This window comes from Neopsephotus bourkii, unplaced genomic scaffold, assembly GCF_033783945.1.
Source record: "Neopsephotus bourkii isolate Nb327-2 ecotype Australia unplaced genomic scaffold, CSIRO-AGI_Nbou_v1 NB_936, whole genome shotgun sequence".
NCBI classification, from domain to species: domain Eukaryota; kingdom Metazoa; phylum Chordata; class Aves; order Psittaciformes; family Psittacidae; genus Neopsephotus; species Neopsephotus bourkii.
The window spans coordinates 1,716,521-1,733,817 of NW_026901430.1; the positions used below are offsets into that span (position 1 = coordinate 1,716,521).

The 17,297-nt window shown below is 43.6% G+C and overlaps 2 protein-coding genes across 3 annotated transcripts; one reads left to right on the top strand and one right to left on the bottom strand.

Moving 5' to 3' along the window:
- Positions 1-3,773: 3,773 nt before the first annotated feature.
- Positions 3,774-11,125, top strand: MCTS1 (MCTS1 re-initiation and release factor). The gene is made up of 6 exons (XM_061358067.1): positions 3,774-3,965; positions 4,668-4,820; positions 5,511-5,608; positions 6,680-6,813; positions 7,816-7,883; positions 10,018-11,125. Exons 1-6 carry the CDS (start codon positions 3,955-3,957, stop codon positions 10,097-10,099), a joined length of 546 nt encoding a protein of 181 aa, XP_061214051.1. The 5' UTR covers positions 3,774-3,954; the 3' UTR covers positions 10,100-11,125.
- Positions 11,126-12,818: 1,693 nt separating this feature from the next.
- C1GALT1C1 (C1GALT1 specific chaperone 1) lies at positions 12,819-14,915 on the bottom strand. Of its 2 annotated transcripts, none has more exons than XM_061358069.1 (2): positions 14,772-14,915; positions 12,819-14,240 (listed from the first exon to the last, which is right to left on the bottom strand). In XM_061358069.1, exon 2 carries the CDS (start codon positions 14,233-14,235, stop codon positions 13,279-13,281), a length of 957 nt encoding a protein of 318 aa, XP_061214053.1. In that variant the 5' UTR covers positions 14,236-14,240; positions 14,772-14,915; the 3' UTR covers positions 12,819-13,278. The 2 variants fall into 2 exon arrangements, with proteins under 2 accessions (XP_061214053.1, XP_061214052.1); XM_061358068.1 differs by having other exon boundaries at positions 14,656-14,816.
- Between the last annotated feature and the right edge of the window lie 2,382 nt (positions 14,916-17,297).

A 17,297-nucleotide genomic window follows, 5' to 3' on the forward strand; every position in this document is an offset into this window, starting at 1 on the left:
CGAAAATGATTGGACTATGAAAGAGGAGACATAAGGAAGTGGAGAAGCGGAAGAGTTATCCTTCCATGCTGTCCTTCAGGTGGGGAGGCATTGGCAGCTGTGTCCCATCAGTCAGACCGCAGCCCTAGGTCAGTCGTGCTCTGGGATACGTGAAGAGTGAGTGAGTCAAGGTGGAGCACTGGGGGAGCCCTTTTCCCACTGAAACATGGGGGAAAGATTTTAATTCTTTCTGTTTAGCATATGATCCTAAGGGGTGGTTTCTGTTGGGGCTGTAAAGCCATTTGCTGGGTGTGATACCAAATTAAATTAGTATTTCACTGACTATAGAGACTTAGGGCTACAAGGATTCTTAAACTAGTATTTCACTGTGTATAGAAGCTACAAGGATTTTCAAGATAAGGAGAGTATGCAACAAGAGAACCAGATGTCTTCTCTCAAAACAATGTAGGCTTCCTCCTGTTGATAAGGCCTGAGAAATAGGTTGCAAAATGAAACAACTCAAGGAGCCTCTCAAGGTCGTAAATTAGCCCAAGCAAGGACATGTAGCTAAGTTAGCTCAGTCCTGGAGGAGTCAGTGGTCCAAGTGCTTTAAGGCAGCAGAACAGAGAGAAGAGCTTCCTGTTGGCAAAAGCCATTTTTGAAAACGAGGAACTAATGTTGCTGTTTTATGCTGTGGTTCAGGTGTTTTTTTTTCTTCAGTGAGCTGTGCCATATTTGTTAGGAGTCCCTGAGGGTAAAAGCTTACCTTGTAACACTTGAGGTGGGAATGTGGTATTTCACTACAGTTTTAAAAATGTGAACACACCTGCAGGGATGCTTTACTTGGCAAACTATTATTTCATAGAAGTTATTCTGAGGAGCACAAAACCTATTGTCGGAGACTCTATGTCGTCGCGATGCGGAGGGAACACAGCACAACCAGTATGATTGATAGAAGTGATCCGTTTATTCTGCTTAAGCCTGGGGTTTATATAGAGCTAGGCTGTTATTCACACATATTCTTGGGAAACTTCTGTGGTTTTATTATTTACAGGCACATCCCGTTTTCTAACCTCCTTATTCCTCCCTTCAAGATACTCGTTAACTACAAGGTCAGTTTACCCCCCTGCACAGCTGGTGTTTTTTACTGAGCTGGGTTTCTTACTGACTTTTACAAAACTGGTCCCTGGCCAAGTTCAGCCATGGGAACGTAACCCTTGCCTGCCAACCATGCTTCCACAATTCCCCCTTTTTCTTTTTCAAGCATATTTGTTACAATTTTCATAAGGCTTTGCTGAATATATTGAATAATACAAGGCAAACAAATCAAGATAAGCAAAAGCAAGATACATACAGGTAAAGAATGAGTTAAAATACTGCTTAGCCAGGATCCTAGTCCCAGTGATCTTAACCAAGAGGTGAGGTCCCAAGAGTCACCTTCCTTTAATTTGTGTAAATTGTCTTTGAGTTGTTGCAGCTCCTTGTATATAGAGCTACTATGGCCTGAGAGATTCATGCAACACGTATGGCTCTCTGGTAACAGGGGAGGCCATCCTTCACATCAAGGTCTGGCATGGCATGTGTCCCCACCGCTCCACGCCTGCTGGGTTAGCCAGCAGCGGAGCTAAAGGTTCTTCTTGGTGGCAGGCACAGAGGCCAACCCAGTCTTGCCCTTGATTGTGGTAGCAGGCATTTGGTCAGCCTCAGTCCTTGCACCTTGTTGCCAATGCAGTTTCACCTGCTTCATCCAATAACAAGCTGTTACTATGGCAAGGCACACACACAGATTTACATTAGCAGAGTAACTATTACAGGGTGCAGCAGCATGTTGAAGATGCTGATGCCAGTAAGGGACTAGCCAAAGAAATTTCTTACCAGTGGAATTCTCTCACCCTCTTAATTTGTTCCATTGCCTGCTTTATAACACTACCATTGTATTAGAATATTTCTATCTTTTGCTTTAGCATTTTCTAGCAGCTACTACAAATTTGCATACTCTAACAAGTGACAAATCCATATAATACAAGGTGTAGTTTCTTATCAGCAACTGGCTAGTAAATACAGGTGGTTTCATACACAAAATCAAAGCCTCTAACAATAGCTATTTTACAAACACACATATTCAAACTGTTAACTTTTCAGTTGCTCCCAAATGATGTTTAGCCATCGTTGGTTTTTCTCTTCCTCTATCTCATTCTGCTTGGGGTATTCACGTTCAGCTCCTGTAGCTGAAGCATCAGGTTCTTCCATTTGTCTGTCCAGATCATGGAAAGGCTTGACAAACTTTGCAGGCATTCCCATGGACCTGTAGGCAGGAGGACACAAATATACCCCCTCCTCCAGGTTATCAGTTCTTGAGAAGCAGATAGGTTCTGTATCTGCCACCATGATGCTGCTTAGGTGGTGGCTCGTAAGGCTTGTGGTTGCACTACCCCTCTCGCTTTTTCAGTTAGCAGTTCTTGTTTCAACCAGTCTATCTGTTCCTCCAAGTCTTGGATTCATCCCCAGGTTACTTGAAACTTATTAAGCTTGGTTTTGTTTTATTTTGTTTGGGGGTTTTTTGTTTGTTTGTTTGTTGTTTTTTTTTTTTTTTCCTCGGCTCTGGTGTCCATCCTGGTCCTTCCACCGGTGAAGCACCAGGAGCCGAATCGGAGGGCAGCTGTTTTTGAACATGGGGATTGAACTCTTATCAACCTGTGTGGAGTGGTTTGTCAGTGTGATAAACTCCTGTTCCCGCTTTCTAATCTGGGCATGAGCAATGATGCTGTGTTCCAGTTAAAACTGAATTTATAGCTCAGTATTTTTAGTGATGCTACAAAATAGGTGGAGGTGGCATCCACGAGTTAAATGCCAGTTAAGTGTGTTCCTGACTGTGTATTTCACTATTTGAATAAATGATACCACATACGAAGGCTTGGTTTTACTTTATTTGACCGATGTAACTCTCTAAATACTAGGTTTTAATTATTTGTTATAGTATCAAACCTGATTAATTTGTTTTGTATAGAAAAAAGAACTTGGTGCTTAACATAATTGCTGAGGTCTTTTATACCCTCTCCCTTCTCTTCATGCCAGAGGAAACATTTCCATTACTCTGAAAAGAAACAGGGCAGTTGCCTCTACATGTGCTTATACAGTAGGTACCTGCCAAAAGAACACAAACATGCATGTCTGCTCTTGAGACTCAAAAGGCAGTATGATGAGTTCCTTCTATCCACCTTTGTCTGCTGATAATTTACAATTCCTGCAGCCATCACCAACCAAAACCTTATTTGATTCAAATAACCGCCGTGTAGTGCAGTTGTCTTCACCAGACCCCATCTCTCTGGCTGGCAGCTGAAATCTTCACAGCGAGACAGGTTTTTTTCAGCACCTTCCCTTCCTGTTACTGGTTCCCGCCTGGCTTCAGTCTTTTCTCTGTTACAATAAATGCCTTGGGTATTTTATCCCAAGCGCTGTCGGCAGGATCTCGTGTCCCTTTGTGAGCTGGGTGGAGGAGGAGGAAGGTGGCCACGCTTCGTCCTATTAAACGTACACTGTGTTTAAACACTGTTAGTAGCTATTAGCGCTTCCAAGGGATTTATTTCAATGCAAATGGAGGTGTTACCTGGGAAAACAGCCCGTAACTAGCGCCTGGCTCCTGGGGAAGCCCCGCGGCCGGTTCGGTGGAGCCCATTTGTGACGCTCGCTTACAGAGCGCACGGGAACGTAGACCGGGACCAGGGGAGCGCAGTGCGCATGCGCCAAGGCGCCTTGCCGTCCGCTGGGAATTGTAGTTCCCGTCAACCCCAGCGATGCTGCGTGCGTTCCGTTGTCATGGAGCAGCGCGACAGGCCGTAAAGCGGGCGGCGCTTCCGGCTGGCGCGGAGGGGAGGGTTGGGAGCCTCGTGTGAGGGAGCGTGGAGGCTGTGGGTGCCCGCCCGCCGGCCCCAGGCACCCGCCCGCCTCGCCAGCCCGGCGCCCCCCACCCCCAGGATGTTCAAGAAGTGAGTGGGTCTGCGGGTCGGCGGGAGGGGTGGGGGAAGGGGGTTAGGACGGGCTTTCAGCCCCCTCAGTACCAGGGCTCGGCCTGGCCTGGCCGGGCCTTTCTCGGGGGCTGGGATTGGAGCAGCTGGCCTCTCTCCCTGCCGGTTGCTGGGGTCTCCTTGGGGCACCGGGCGCGGCCCCGCAGCCAGCTTTGCCTCCGGGGGCGCTGGTTTGGGCGGTTTGGGCACTTGCTTGTGAAGAAACAAAACCCTAGACAGTGAGCTGAGTCATGAACTTGTGTGAGCTTCTAGGTAGTACAGAGGGCGGTTCTGCGGCTGTGGTGAAGGTGAAGGATTCTTACAGATAGATGTGAACAGGGCCATAGGTGTTTGTGTTACCAGCCATGTCTGCTCTAGGGGTTGAATGAAGTAATGCTTTGTGCTAAGGTCTATCTGACCTGACTAAAACCGTGTTTCGTGGATGCATATAAAGTGTATGAACAAAGACAGCCTACGGCTGGGGACCCCCTGCCTTTCCCTAACCCTACTGTTCCTAGGGGGCAATTTATGCCTCGTGACATCCTAAGTTTGAAAGTTGGGCAAGTGTGATACTGTTAATGTTTTTCAGCAAATTTGTAAATGCTTCTGAAGAGTCTTGCTGAGATATGGCATCTCTTGGGCAGTAAACTATGCATTTCTGAAACGTTTTCACTCGCTTGACAGATTTGATGAAAAGGAGAATGTATCAAACTGCATCCAGCTGAAGACTTCAGTTATTAAAGGAATTAAGAATCAACTGATAGACCAGTTTCCTGTTATTGAACCATGGCTAAACCAGATCATGCCAAAGAAAGACCCAGTCAAAATAGTAAGATGGTAAGTTTCTTTTCTCTTAAACTTTTCTACCAAGGTGCTGGGGTTTCTTCCTTTATGTTTGCTTTGTATAGTCAATGAACCTGGTGTTCTTGAAAAACACTTATTGTTTCTTAATAGATAATGGTCTATGTTGTGTGCAAACCAGACAGCTTCTATGTGCTCATCACACTCTTGAAGGTACTATTGTTTGATGAAAACAAAAACGCCTAGTAGTGAATATGTAACCTATTTAAGGACTCTCCACATAATCAGCCTGTTGTTCAGTAAAGCATTCAGCTTTATGGATATGGAAGCTTGAACTTGTTTGAATAGCTTCCAGTATGTGTGTGTTTTTGTTTTTTTTTTACTGTCTTTGGGCTTCCATATATTATCTGGAGTATTTTCTTTTAATTTTTATCTTACAGAGGTAGCATAGCTTTGCTGATTCTTTCTCCTTATCCTCTGTCGCATTTAAAACAAAGTGAAAATCTGAATATTTGTAGATTTCTTCTCCCTTTATTAAGGGGCAGGCAGCGTGCAGGGTCCAGTGCTGAAGAACAAACCATTACAAGTTTAAAATTTTCTTGCTAATTGACTGTCTCAATCCTCAGATGCCAAGGGAGAGCAGACTTTGTGAAGTGAAATCTTTCATTTAAACTCTGAAAAGCTGAGGCACCTATTGGAATAACTTTTTTTTTCTTAACCTTCCAGCCATGAACATATAGAAATCCTCACTGTGAACGGGGAGCTGCTGTTCTTCAGACAAAGAGAAGGGATTTTCTACCCGACACTAAGGTTGCTTCACAAATGTAAGTTTCCTGAGGGTGGGAGGGATGGGGAGAGGAGCAAGAGCATGTTTCCACAGGACTTCTGTAGAACCCAATTAAAAAGAACTTACTGCTTACATATTTTATGTATGTATCTAGGATAGCTCTTAAAGATACAATATGCTTTCTCAAGTGTAACATATTGCTTTGCTATTTCAGATACCTGTGTGGATTGCTTCCCTCATATTTGCTGTAATGCTGTATGTTAAACAATCTGAAATTTGATACCTAAGAATTAAATTGTGCAATGCTCTGCAAAAAAAGAAAATCTTGAGAGACCTTCCCTAGGACAGAGATCTGAATTTCCTTTTGTTAATTCCTGTCCTTGTTCTTTCAAGTCTTCCTTTTCACTTCCTTCTTATTAGGGTACAATTCTTTACTCATGAGTTCAATAATGTAATATGTACTTGTCTCCTATAAGGATTTGTGGTTGTGTACTGTTTACAGTTTACTCTTGCATTATTTTTCTTGCTGTTCGCATTGTTCTGCTTGATTTTGTTATTCTGGTTTTGATGAGGGTAGGTATCCTTAGAAATGTTCAGTCAAATCTCAGTATTTGAAATACTTGATGAAGGTGTGTGCACTTGAAGGCTGGCTTGGAAAGCCAACATCTTTCATGAATTTTGTCCATCTTTGCCTTTTTTGTCCTGTTAATGTTGAACTGTTTCTTCTTCATGGAAGGGCTTGGTTGTGTAATTTGAGGGGTTTAAGAGCCCTTAGTTTTAAGACCTCTTAGTATGTGGGCTCTTGTGTGGTTGTTTTCACTGGGGGAACTTGTTCAAATTGTTACTCAGTATATGAATACAGAGGAGGCATGGGCTCAGCGTTGGAATCCCCTTTTGTTCTTGGATAAAAGGTGTGATCTGTGAGAGCATTACTTGTGTCCTTTTGGGGCAGCACAGAGGGGCAGGAGCTTCAGTAATTGCTTCGCAAACTTCTTACCCTCTTAGCACATTATATATCTAATTGCCACATCTAAACTGCCTTGATAATGAGTTATTCATGTTGTCATTTTACCATGTTAATTGTGATGCTGTATCTTTCCCCTCCTAGACCCATTTATTCTACCACATCAGCAGGTTGATAAAGGCGCCATTAAGTTTGTACTAAGTGGAGCTAATATAATGTGCCCTGGCCTGACGTCTCCTGGAGCAAAACTTTACCCCGCTGCCATTGATACTGTTGTTGTATCCTTCTTTAACTATGAATTACTGCTTGCTGTGAGATGAGTTACATTTATGTTCTTCTGTTCTCAGCTGCTCATAATCTGAACTTCTGTTTATTTTAGTGGTGTTTCATGGAATAACTAGTAATCTGAAGAGAGCTGCAGAGGTTCAGATGTTCCTCAGCAAGGTTAACATTGTCCTTAAATTTTTTTTTTTTTACTTACTGTGATGTTCCAAACCAAATATTTAGTCCTGTTGTGCTGTTGGGCGGGATGCTGTTCCACTAATCTAATTGAGAAGTGGAGCTCCTTTGAGTTTAGGCAGAATTGTAAAAACAGATGAGGTACAGTTTAACTTGTCTACTGCCTTCAGTTACAGAAGAATTTGTTCGTGTTCCTAGGGAATTTGGAAAGAAGTCTAGGATCAGCTTTGCTATAGTTAGGACTTACTCTTAGGTAATTGATGAAATTAGCATATGCAAAAAGAGGAAAATATGCTAATTCACTCCTGTTCATTATATTACTGAGAAAGGAACCCAGAGTGCACACAGCATTAAAACCACCAAGCTGTGCTGCTTTTGTTGTTAGATGCCATTGGAAGAGATCAGTAGTTAGCATCAGTGTTGCTAAGCTTTGAAAAGATGCATCTGATTTCAGTACTTCTGCTTTTTTTTAGGTTTGTGTCTCAAATCCTCTGTACCTTGGAATCTAAAATGATCCCACAAACGTGCAGTTTTGTTTCAGAAAGGATGAGGCCATCAGTGTTACGAACAAAGGAATGTAGTGTGGGAGATCTTTTTCTGTAACTGGTGTTCGAAGTTCCTAAATACATGCTTTGTTCTACACACTGTGATTCAATTCTTAAATGCAGTGCATTGTTTTTCTTACCTTTTAAGAGCTGGAGCTCTAGAGTTATTAAAAGTTCAACACTGGATTTTGAAACCTTTTTGGGAATTTGTTTCCTCATACTGCTTTTCTGAAACAGTTTTAAAACCAGTCTGTTTTCCTTAGCGGTAATTTGTAGGCAATAATGGCAGAGGGAAAACAACATGCATTATGTGTGGGAGTAATGAAGATGTCAGCTGAGGACATGTAAGTGTGTTAAAAATTGAAATACAACTTGCCCCATGTCATTATTCTTATGCTAGTTTGAAATATAAACACTACTGTCAAGGCTACTGCATTGCTGTTGCAGCATATGTTGCTCAAGTACAGAATTTGTTAAGATTGCATTGTGTTGATTAATAGGGGAAGAACAGGAGGAAGGGAATAGCTTCCCTGCTTATTCATTTACTGACTGAAATCAAAATAGTTCTTTTCATGTGAATATGGATTTTTAAGATGCACGGCATTTGTACTGCCAGTGAATGTCAGTGTTTCTTGCTCTGTAATGATATTTTATCAAAGGTCTTGCTGAACAAAGAAATACTTGTATGGAGTACCTACTGCCTGGGCTGGGCAAGAGATATAATTTGGATTTGAGGGGGTTGAAAGTAGTTTTTTTGTCTGCAGGGACAGCAGAGACTAAAGTCATGCTGGCACTTGGTTGACAGTTGGGCTTTTCTCTGTGACCTTCTCTTTTTCTTTACCTTGAGCTCACACCCAGGATTCCTGCTTGATGTCGTTGCCAGCTTAGATGAGCTTCTTGTGAAATGCAGAAGCCTGTTCAGGGAATAAATGCCAAGTGAAAATTATTTGAGAAGGAAAAGAGACAGAAAATAGAAATGGATGTTAATTGTTTGTAGCATTCAGGTAGAGCTAAATCATAAGTAGTTGAACCACTTTATCACTTTAAGTTCTGTAATAGCTCACAGCAGGTTGTAAGCCGCTCACAGCAGGTTGTAAGCTGCACCCAGCAGGTTTGGGCTGCTGTTGGTTCCAGCCCCATCTAGCACTTGTGTGTGGGAGGAAGCTGATTTTGATGCAAACAAGTTGCTCTTTCATGTGGAGATAATTTGCAGCAGGATCATCATCTGTGCTGGGTCACTCTATGGTCCTAAGAGCACTGGGAAAAGAGGTGGAAATGTGTTACAGAGGACAGGGATAGAGTGGGACTGCAGCAACCTGGATTTGGACCTTCTGTAGCTGTTGAGGAATTACATTCCTTAGGGTTCTTTGTAGTGCCCTCAAAAGTCTCCAGGAGCAGGTGGAAAGAGTAGCTGCTTCTGTCCCAGTCCTATATCTGCTGTGATTGCTGCAAATCAAAGTCATCTGTATTCCTAATCCTAACTTTAAATTCAGCAGCCTTGCAGCTGAATATCCTGTTCCTGTGAGAAGCAACATGAACTGGAGAGGAATGATACTGATCTGTGCAGCCTGTTAGTATGGAAATAGTGCAACAGTATGATTTGTCACTTAGTGTGACTATGGTACATGATGTGTTGTTGCGATTAACGTAGTGGTATTTTCCTCCCTGATTACTTTTAGACAAGTTGTATAAGTAATGGGACACTTAGCGTAAATACAGTAAATTATATTCTCCAGGGGAATGAAACTTGTCTCAGTCCTGGAATGAAACTTGTCTCAGCCCTAGAATGAAGAGATTTGTCTTGTTTATGGTGACAAAACTAGATTTTTTCTGTGAAATAAGGTACTGGAAAAAAGATGAACACAAATCCAAATCAGGCACATAAACCAATCGTCTTTAAAAGACAACCTGACTTAAAAGACGTAGAAAGTTATTATGTCTGTGACATACTGCAAGTCCTTGGCTCTTAAATGTAGCATTTGCAACACTTTATTAAGTTGGTAGGTGTCCACAACCATCAGTGAAGCACCTTACTCGTATTTGATTGTGTCATTGGTGCACCTGGAGCTAGAACTTGTCAAATTCCACATTCTAGCTATGTTACACAACCTCCTGTGCTTGGATGAGGACAGTCACTTAAAACTGTTCTGCTACTTTCACAGGGAATAGCTTAAAATAAGTAGCAAAAGTGCTGTCTGAAACCCGCTTCCCATGAAGAAGTAGTTAAAAATACTGTGGAATGTTTGTTGAGAAAACACGGAAGGCAAATACTGTCCTCGTATCATTCAACAAAGTGGGTACATGTAATAGCAAATACTGTTTCTTGTCTACCTGCTGTTGAAGATTGTGACACATTGGATAATAGCTTCTTCCCTTCCAGTTGATAAATGTTGCATATTCTACTTGAAATACTGTATTTTGTAGTGCTGTAATATTTAACCTAGCTAATACTTCTGTACCTTTTCCTTCCCCCTGCAGTGAGAAGGTCAACAAAGGGATTGGTATCGAAAATATCCACTATTTAAATGATGGCCTTTGGCATATGAAGACGTACAAGTGAAACAAAAAGAACTGTTACTCCAAAGGAATGCACTTAGATTAAATGTGGACTGCTTTGTAATTCCTTATTTTTAATGTGACTGAATGTACAAATTATTTTGTTCTGTGGCTATGCTAAATAAATCAAGTGAATGCAAAAGTTCTGTTAGGCTACAATAGTTTTCTAGATTTCTTTTTATTACAGTTCTTTTGTCTTAAAGTCAAGTCTTCAGTGACTGAAGATAATTGATGGCAAGATTGTGCATGGACTGTGAGTAGACTATTTCAAACAAAAAGGAGGAAAAAGGCAAGAAATGTTTACATTTTTATGCTCTTCTAAAAGAGTAACAGTGTATGTGAAATGTAATTTAATACGGTTTATAAAACCTCTGAAACATTTCAGTTCTTTTCTTCTGATTAACATCTTTTTAGTCTACCTGTTTCTTGAATCATTTTTTTTGTCATTATTTTTTAACTTAATTTATTAACAGCATTTATTTCAGTATTTTACATAAGGATTTTCTCTTTTTAATATGCCTTTATCTGCATAGGATTTATTAAAGACTGGTATGTGGACTAGAAATTTTTATGCTAGTTCGTATCTGAAGCATATATATATATATATATGTTCAAGTTTCTACCTGCCAACACACTGTTTGATATCTCTCTCCTTATAGTGTTCTTACTAATGTGGGCATGCTCCCAGTGGAGTGTGTGCCAGCCTGGTGCCTGATGCTGTACTCCCCGTTCGCCGCCTTATTTTAGAAGCAGAAACAAAATCACTATCTAACAAAGGCACAGTAGCAAAACATAGTTATCAGTGTAGCCAGGAGTAACTTCTTCAGGTGGACCTTCAAACCAGATCTCTGCTTGTGCACACTGCCACGTGTATGTACACCTACAGAACGGGTTAAAGAGCACTGTGTATTTGTCTGGATATGCCAACTCTGTTCAGTGACTGCACACCTAAAGCTACATCCATGGAAAACAGCCTGTGCTGTGGAATCATTTAATAAACTAAAAAAACTTTAAGGTCTACCACTTGTAACTCTGTCTCTGGAAGTGTTTATTAATATTTCTAGTCTATTCTAACACGTAGTGGCAGAAGGTAATTTTGTATGCAGCTACCTTGTGTCAGTGCTGTTCTGCGTGTTGGCTTCCCCACACTGGGACCTTTACAGAACGTAGTGGCAGAGGTGGTATCTGATTCTAAAGTCAAGTTACGACATGGGAGATGGAGTGTGTTTCCTAATGCATGCTACTGTAAGTAATTTTACAGGAGAGATTTGAAAGATGGTATGTGTGAAGATGACCATAAATCTGAAACTATTAATGTAGGAAGACAAATTAAGGTGATGCAGAAGCAGTGCTGCAGAAGAAAGTTTGGTCAGACCTTCCCTTCAGAATGCTAATGGACATTTTTATCCATCTGACAGACTGCTGTAAATGTGTACTCATTTCTTGTTAGTGCTTCAGTGGATCTTTTTTTCCTAAAACAAGCTAGTCTTGAGTGCTGTGGCTTTTTGCCTTTCCATCTTGTCTCCTCCTGTTGTATTACAGTACTTCTCAACTCTTGTGATAAATGAGATTTATGGTAATTCCTGTTCTTTTTCCTTGTTCTGCCCTATGACTGCCAGTGTTGCAGTGGGGTCTTTACTATCAGAAACAACACTGAAATAAAAATTTTACTTTATCTGCTTTGTCAGTATTCCCAACTGTGGATCTAACCTTTTAACAGTGATTCTGTAGAAAAGATGAGTTAAATCATGCTTGAATTAATTTGCATACCAATTTCATAGAACCCCAAAATACTGATTTTTCTCTAGGCTTTGGCAGCAGTCATGTATGTGTTTGCCTTGATGTGTCAGCTAAGAGGGTGCAAGAGGTGAGACAAGCTGCACTTTTCAAAACAGCTGAGCTGTGGTGTCCTGCTTGGGGCTCTGAGCAGCTGTTTTGCCCTTCCTGTCAAAAATGAAGGATCTGATGCTTAAAATGTGGATGTTTTCTTTGGCTCTCACGCAGTTGTGTCATTCCCCCACCTGCCCCTGGCAGCTCAGGACAGGCTGAGGTATTAAAAATGGCCTGTTAAAGAAAGGGAAGTAACATTCTCTTACCAGGTCTTTCATGGACGTTGTAGTACCAACAAAGCTTGCAACAGTCTTAGATGTACCAGGTAAGGAAGGTACTGCATCTAAAGCTTGAAACATCCAGGTTGGGTCAGTAAATTCTAAATGGAATAAACTCTGAAGTGCTCTTTATCCCTTCTTGCTGTGGCTGGAAGGGAGTATGAGAGTGTGACCTGGTAACTTGGATAAATCTGACTTCATGTGCACTCTATTGTGTAAAAAGCATCTATGTTTGTATTGACATTTAACTAACTTCTTCCTTGTAAATGCTATTAGTACCATTAACAGGACTGAAAATAATACTGAACCTTTACTCTTAATATGCTTATCTATGGAGTGAAATTTGAAATGAGCAATTACTCTTGTGCTAACAGGCTACCTGACCATGGTAATACTTATTCAAATACAGTTACCTCCTTTGTCTACTTAAAACCAGCAGTCCAAAGGTCACTTGGTATTTCTCTGCTGCAATTTCCTGACAGATCTCTTGTTCGCTTGCTTCCTGCTAATTCCTGATGGGGCTGGGAGGCTGTGCATGGAGCAAATAGCTGTGCGTACACAGCACACCTCAAACTCTTGTGTATTTAGTGTAAAGGAAATGGCTTAAAATTAGTCTTTGAAATTGCAGCTGTAGCCAGTTTTATTGGTATGTCTTGATACAGATTGGTATATCTAGAAAGATATAAAGACATTCTAGAAATGCCCGGAAGAATTGAAAGAATCAAAGTCTTGCAAAAAATATATATATAACAGTAGACTAAACTTCATTTGGGTTTTCATTAATAAATATTTACATGTACAAACCCCCCATATAAACTTAATTTCCTTTTATTATAAACATTAACAATTTATTTATAATTTCATTCCAGCAGTGTCAAAAGCCAGAAACATTTCTGTATAAAAGATTTAGAAAAAAGTTCTCCTTCCACTTTTAAAATGAAGAGCTTTACCAAACCTCAATGTGCAAAAAGAACCTGTACACCAGTACCACCAGGTACAAAATGAAACGTGTCAGTACAAACGTATGTGGTGAGAAGAGCCACCTCTGTGGTTCCAGGTCTGCTTTGAGGACACATCAGTCATTGTCTGAGCCTGGAGGTGGCAAGAACACCAGTGCATCGTTGTATGTGTGGCCGTAGGGTCGCAGCCTGTAGACACCATACATCATCACATGCATGTGGTTCGGGGCCAGACCGCTGAAGGTGATGGCCATGTCAGAGCAGCAGCCATCCACCACCTGCTGAGGGTGAGTAGACATTGCTTCCTTAATGAGAGCATTGACCGACTTGGTGTTGAAGACATCTTTTCCTTCTGAATCTTCTGCATTTTCAGCAAACACTCCAGTGTACTTCAGGCAGATCGCGAGCTGTTTGTCCTCCGCAAGCTTCCAAATCATGCCTCCTTGCTCTGGGCACTTGTCAGAGTCTTCAACAATACGGGAGAATCGTCTTAGTGATTCAATGCTTAAGACGATTCCTCCCTCACCATCTACATACTCAAGGTCACCAGATTTCACAGTGTGGCCTATATAAAAAGGCTGTGAGGGGTCTTTTTTCAGTAAGAAATATTTGAGGTTTTCAATAATAGCAAATGTTGTTGGATACGCAAGGAAGAACCAGCTGAATTCATCTTTATAGCGTTCATATGTTATCTTGTAAGCTTTTCTCATCATCACCCACATATCATTTGTGTTAAGGGCTACAGAGTCAAACACTTTGACATTTTCTGAGCTGTAGAATTCCACCTTGTCGCAGTGCTTGCTCCATGTCTCTCTGACTGCAGCCCAGTGCCCCAGATCTTTGGGTTTCACGAGGATGATACAATAAACGCGGATACTTTTACTAAGCTCCATGCGTTCACCTTCTGACAGGTTTAGGACATCTTCTTTGTTGGGAGCCTGGATATGATGATGCTCGTGGCGATGGGCTTTAGTCCCGTGGCCTACCTTCATGTGTCCCAGGAGTGTGACCAGCATGCAGAAGGCTCCTCCCAGCACCACCCCCTTCACGAAGGAGCTGCTTTCGGACATCATTTTCCCTAGAAAGGAGACACGCTGTGAGAACTTACAGCAATAACTTTACTATGGCAGATCCCCCACAGTTTTAATGTGTTCTTCCATTTCCAACCGCGGGTGCAGTTCCCTTAAATCACGGACACCGTCGGTGAAAGAGGTGGCAAACCCAACAAGTTCCGGTCTCTTTCGCTGCCGTTACCAGCACGGCAGAACACCCTGGGCTCTCGTACACGGGACCTGCCCCGCGGCCGTGACCACCCGGCCCCGCCGCGCCCGGAGCACCGAGATGTCGCAGCCACGTCCCGGCCCGAGCGCGGCGGCGCTGCCCAGCGGACCCCTCCCGGAGCCAGACCCCCTCGCTCCCGCTTCTCGCCGTTCAACCACGCCCCCTCCCGCTCGCGACCCCGCTCACAGCGCTTCGCCCCGCCCGCCGCAGACCTCCGAGACAGCCGGAGCCCCGGCGGACCCTCACGGCCGCTGTGGCTGGGACCGGTCCCGTGCCCCGCGTCCCCCGCTGACACGGACCGGACCGCACCGCCCCGCCCGCCGCTTACCGGTGCCGCCCGTGACAGGACACCGGCACCAGCCCCCGCCCCAACCGGAAGCGCAGCGCGCTGCCCTTCTAGGCGCCGCGCGCTCGCTGGTGCGAAGGCGCCACCTGGCGGTGCGGATGCCAACTCGGAGCGCGGTCCCGGTCCCGGTGCCGGTCCCTCCGCCCTCTCCCGGTGCTCATCGATCCCCGCTGCCCGCCTGCCCCCCCCCCCCCCGTCCCCCCGCCGTCCCCGCGGCGTTCTGCCCCTGTCTGGCCGCCAGCCGTGGCGGCCGCTCTTGGCGCGCTCAGGCCGCTGCCTTCAGGCAGGGGTTCGACGCTGCGCTGATGTGGCCCCGCCATGTGGTGGGGAAGGACCGCTCGCCGCTCCCGCTGGGCTGCCGCAGGGGGTCCCGCTCCGCTGTCCCGCCGGGGCAGCACCGTGCGGGAGCGCTGCCGGGGTCCATTACATGTGCTCGCTGTACCGACCTGAGCCGCCCTGTGAAGGTGTTGACCTGACCGAATCGGGAAGCGGTGTGAATTTCCAGCACAAACTCTCCGCTTTGAAATTAGAACGTTGATGAATGGGGACAGCATGGCAAAGGAAGGGCAGAACCCGCCTTAAACCATTGCCAGGATCGAATCTGCTGACGCCAATGGGATATTGCCCTATATTCAATTTCCGCACCAATACAATAAACTGTGCTGGAAGCATGGTGCATCTCACTTGTTTCCTGCAGCACAGAACACAGCAGGCGCACAACATTAGTTAATAGAGAATCCCAGAATCGTTCGTGTTGGAAGGGACCTTAAAGCTGCAGTTGCGGCCCCCTGCCATGGGCAGGGACACCTTCCACTAGAGCAGGTTGCTCCAAGCCCCATCCACCCTGGCCTTGAACACTGGCAGGGATGAAACAGCCAAAGAACTTCTTCCTTATATTTATCTTATTTTTTAAAGAGTACAGCCAATTTTTCTACTAACATAACTTTTCATTTCCTTTAGTGATCATCATTCCCGAGCTCCACATTGAAAGATGTAAGAATCACTTTCTACGCATCATCTCTCAGGAAGGTAGAACTGACCACCTGAGCTGAAGGAGCATCACTGAACGATCATTTGTTCCCTTTTCCACAAGCAACTTGAATAAAAAAGGGTTTTATGTGTTTTATCTCTTTATTAGCTGATCGTAGTATACCCTTAGGCCCACACAGTGGTTAGGATACAGTCCTATATAGGTTTTCTCGATGTTGTAAGATATGCCCCAGTTGGATGAACTTAGTGGGTTTTATTTAAGTCAATTTACCACTGGGCTGCTCTGGATCCTCTGGCATCTTAATTGGGTTCCCCAGATGCCTCAGTTATTCAGGTAAGGTTTTTTTTTTTTATGCTCATGGCTGTACTGTAAACATCAAAGCTTAGCAGTGTTATCTTTGGCAAAAAAAGATCTGTAAAAAGATGGGCTGTTTGACTGTTCTGGCCCTGGGGAGCCATTGCTTGTGGTTCAGGTAAAAATGCTACAAAATGGTTATTTTGGTTGGGTTGGTGTATGTGCAGAACGGCTTCATTTGGGGGAACTAAACCTCAGTTACACACTAATAGGAAAAGACTGTCAGTTTGTACATTCAGGTAGTTCTGTTACTACACTCCTATCTTTTTCCACCCGCCTGCTTTTAAGACACAAATAGGTGGACATGCACGTTGTTACCACATACCAGAGACTGGAGGTCAGTTCAAAGTTCCTCCTGTTTGCAGAATCAATTGTGGCTTTCAGGTCTTCAGCAGTTGCTTGATGATGTGCTATGGAGAGTTTTGAATGAGTGGAGACTTGCTGCTTGGGCTGATGCTTCAACAAATTGTTTTCCTGCTTCACTTCAGAGAGGTTCTTTCCAAGGCTCTGACAGAATGACTAATGTAGCTACACATCTTGACTGTCACTTTAATATGTTTTCCACATTGCTTTATCCAGCAGCAGATCAGTGAAGAAACAGTTTAAGCAACATGTAGAGCATGTTACAAACCTGAAGAGGCTTTCCTGGCTTCTGTGTTGCATGGTATTAAAAGGACTAAAATGGCATAGTTGCAGAATCACAGAATCACAGAATGGTTTGTGTTAGAAGGGACCTTAAAACTCACCCAGTTCCAACCCCCCTGCCACGGACAGGGACACCTTCCACTAGATCAGGCTGCTGAAAGCCCTGTCTAACCTGGCCTTGAACACTGCCAGGGATGGGGCATGGTATTGCATAAGCTCTCACAACAGCCATTAATGAGTATTTTGTGGCAATATTAGAGCTCATTTAGGCACACATGTACTCCTGTAAACTATCCATCTCGAATTATTACAAGAAATGTTTTTAAAACTGCAGGAGATCAGTGTTGGAAGTCATTCTGCCCTGGGCTGGAACCAGTCCAGTGTCCTAACTAAGGGAGAGCCAGCCCTAAGGTGGAAGTTAAGTGAGGAAAGAGAGGGGAGATGCTGAGTCATACAGTAGGAATGAACCAGGACTGACTCCTCAAAGATCACTGCAGATGGCTGTGCATTAGCTTTGT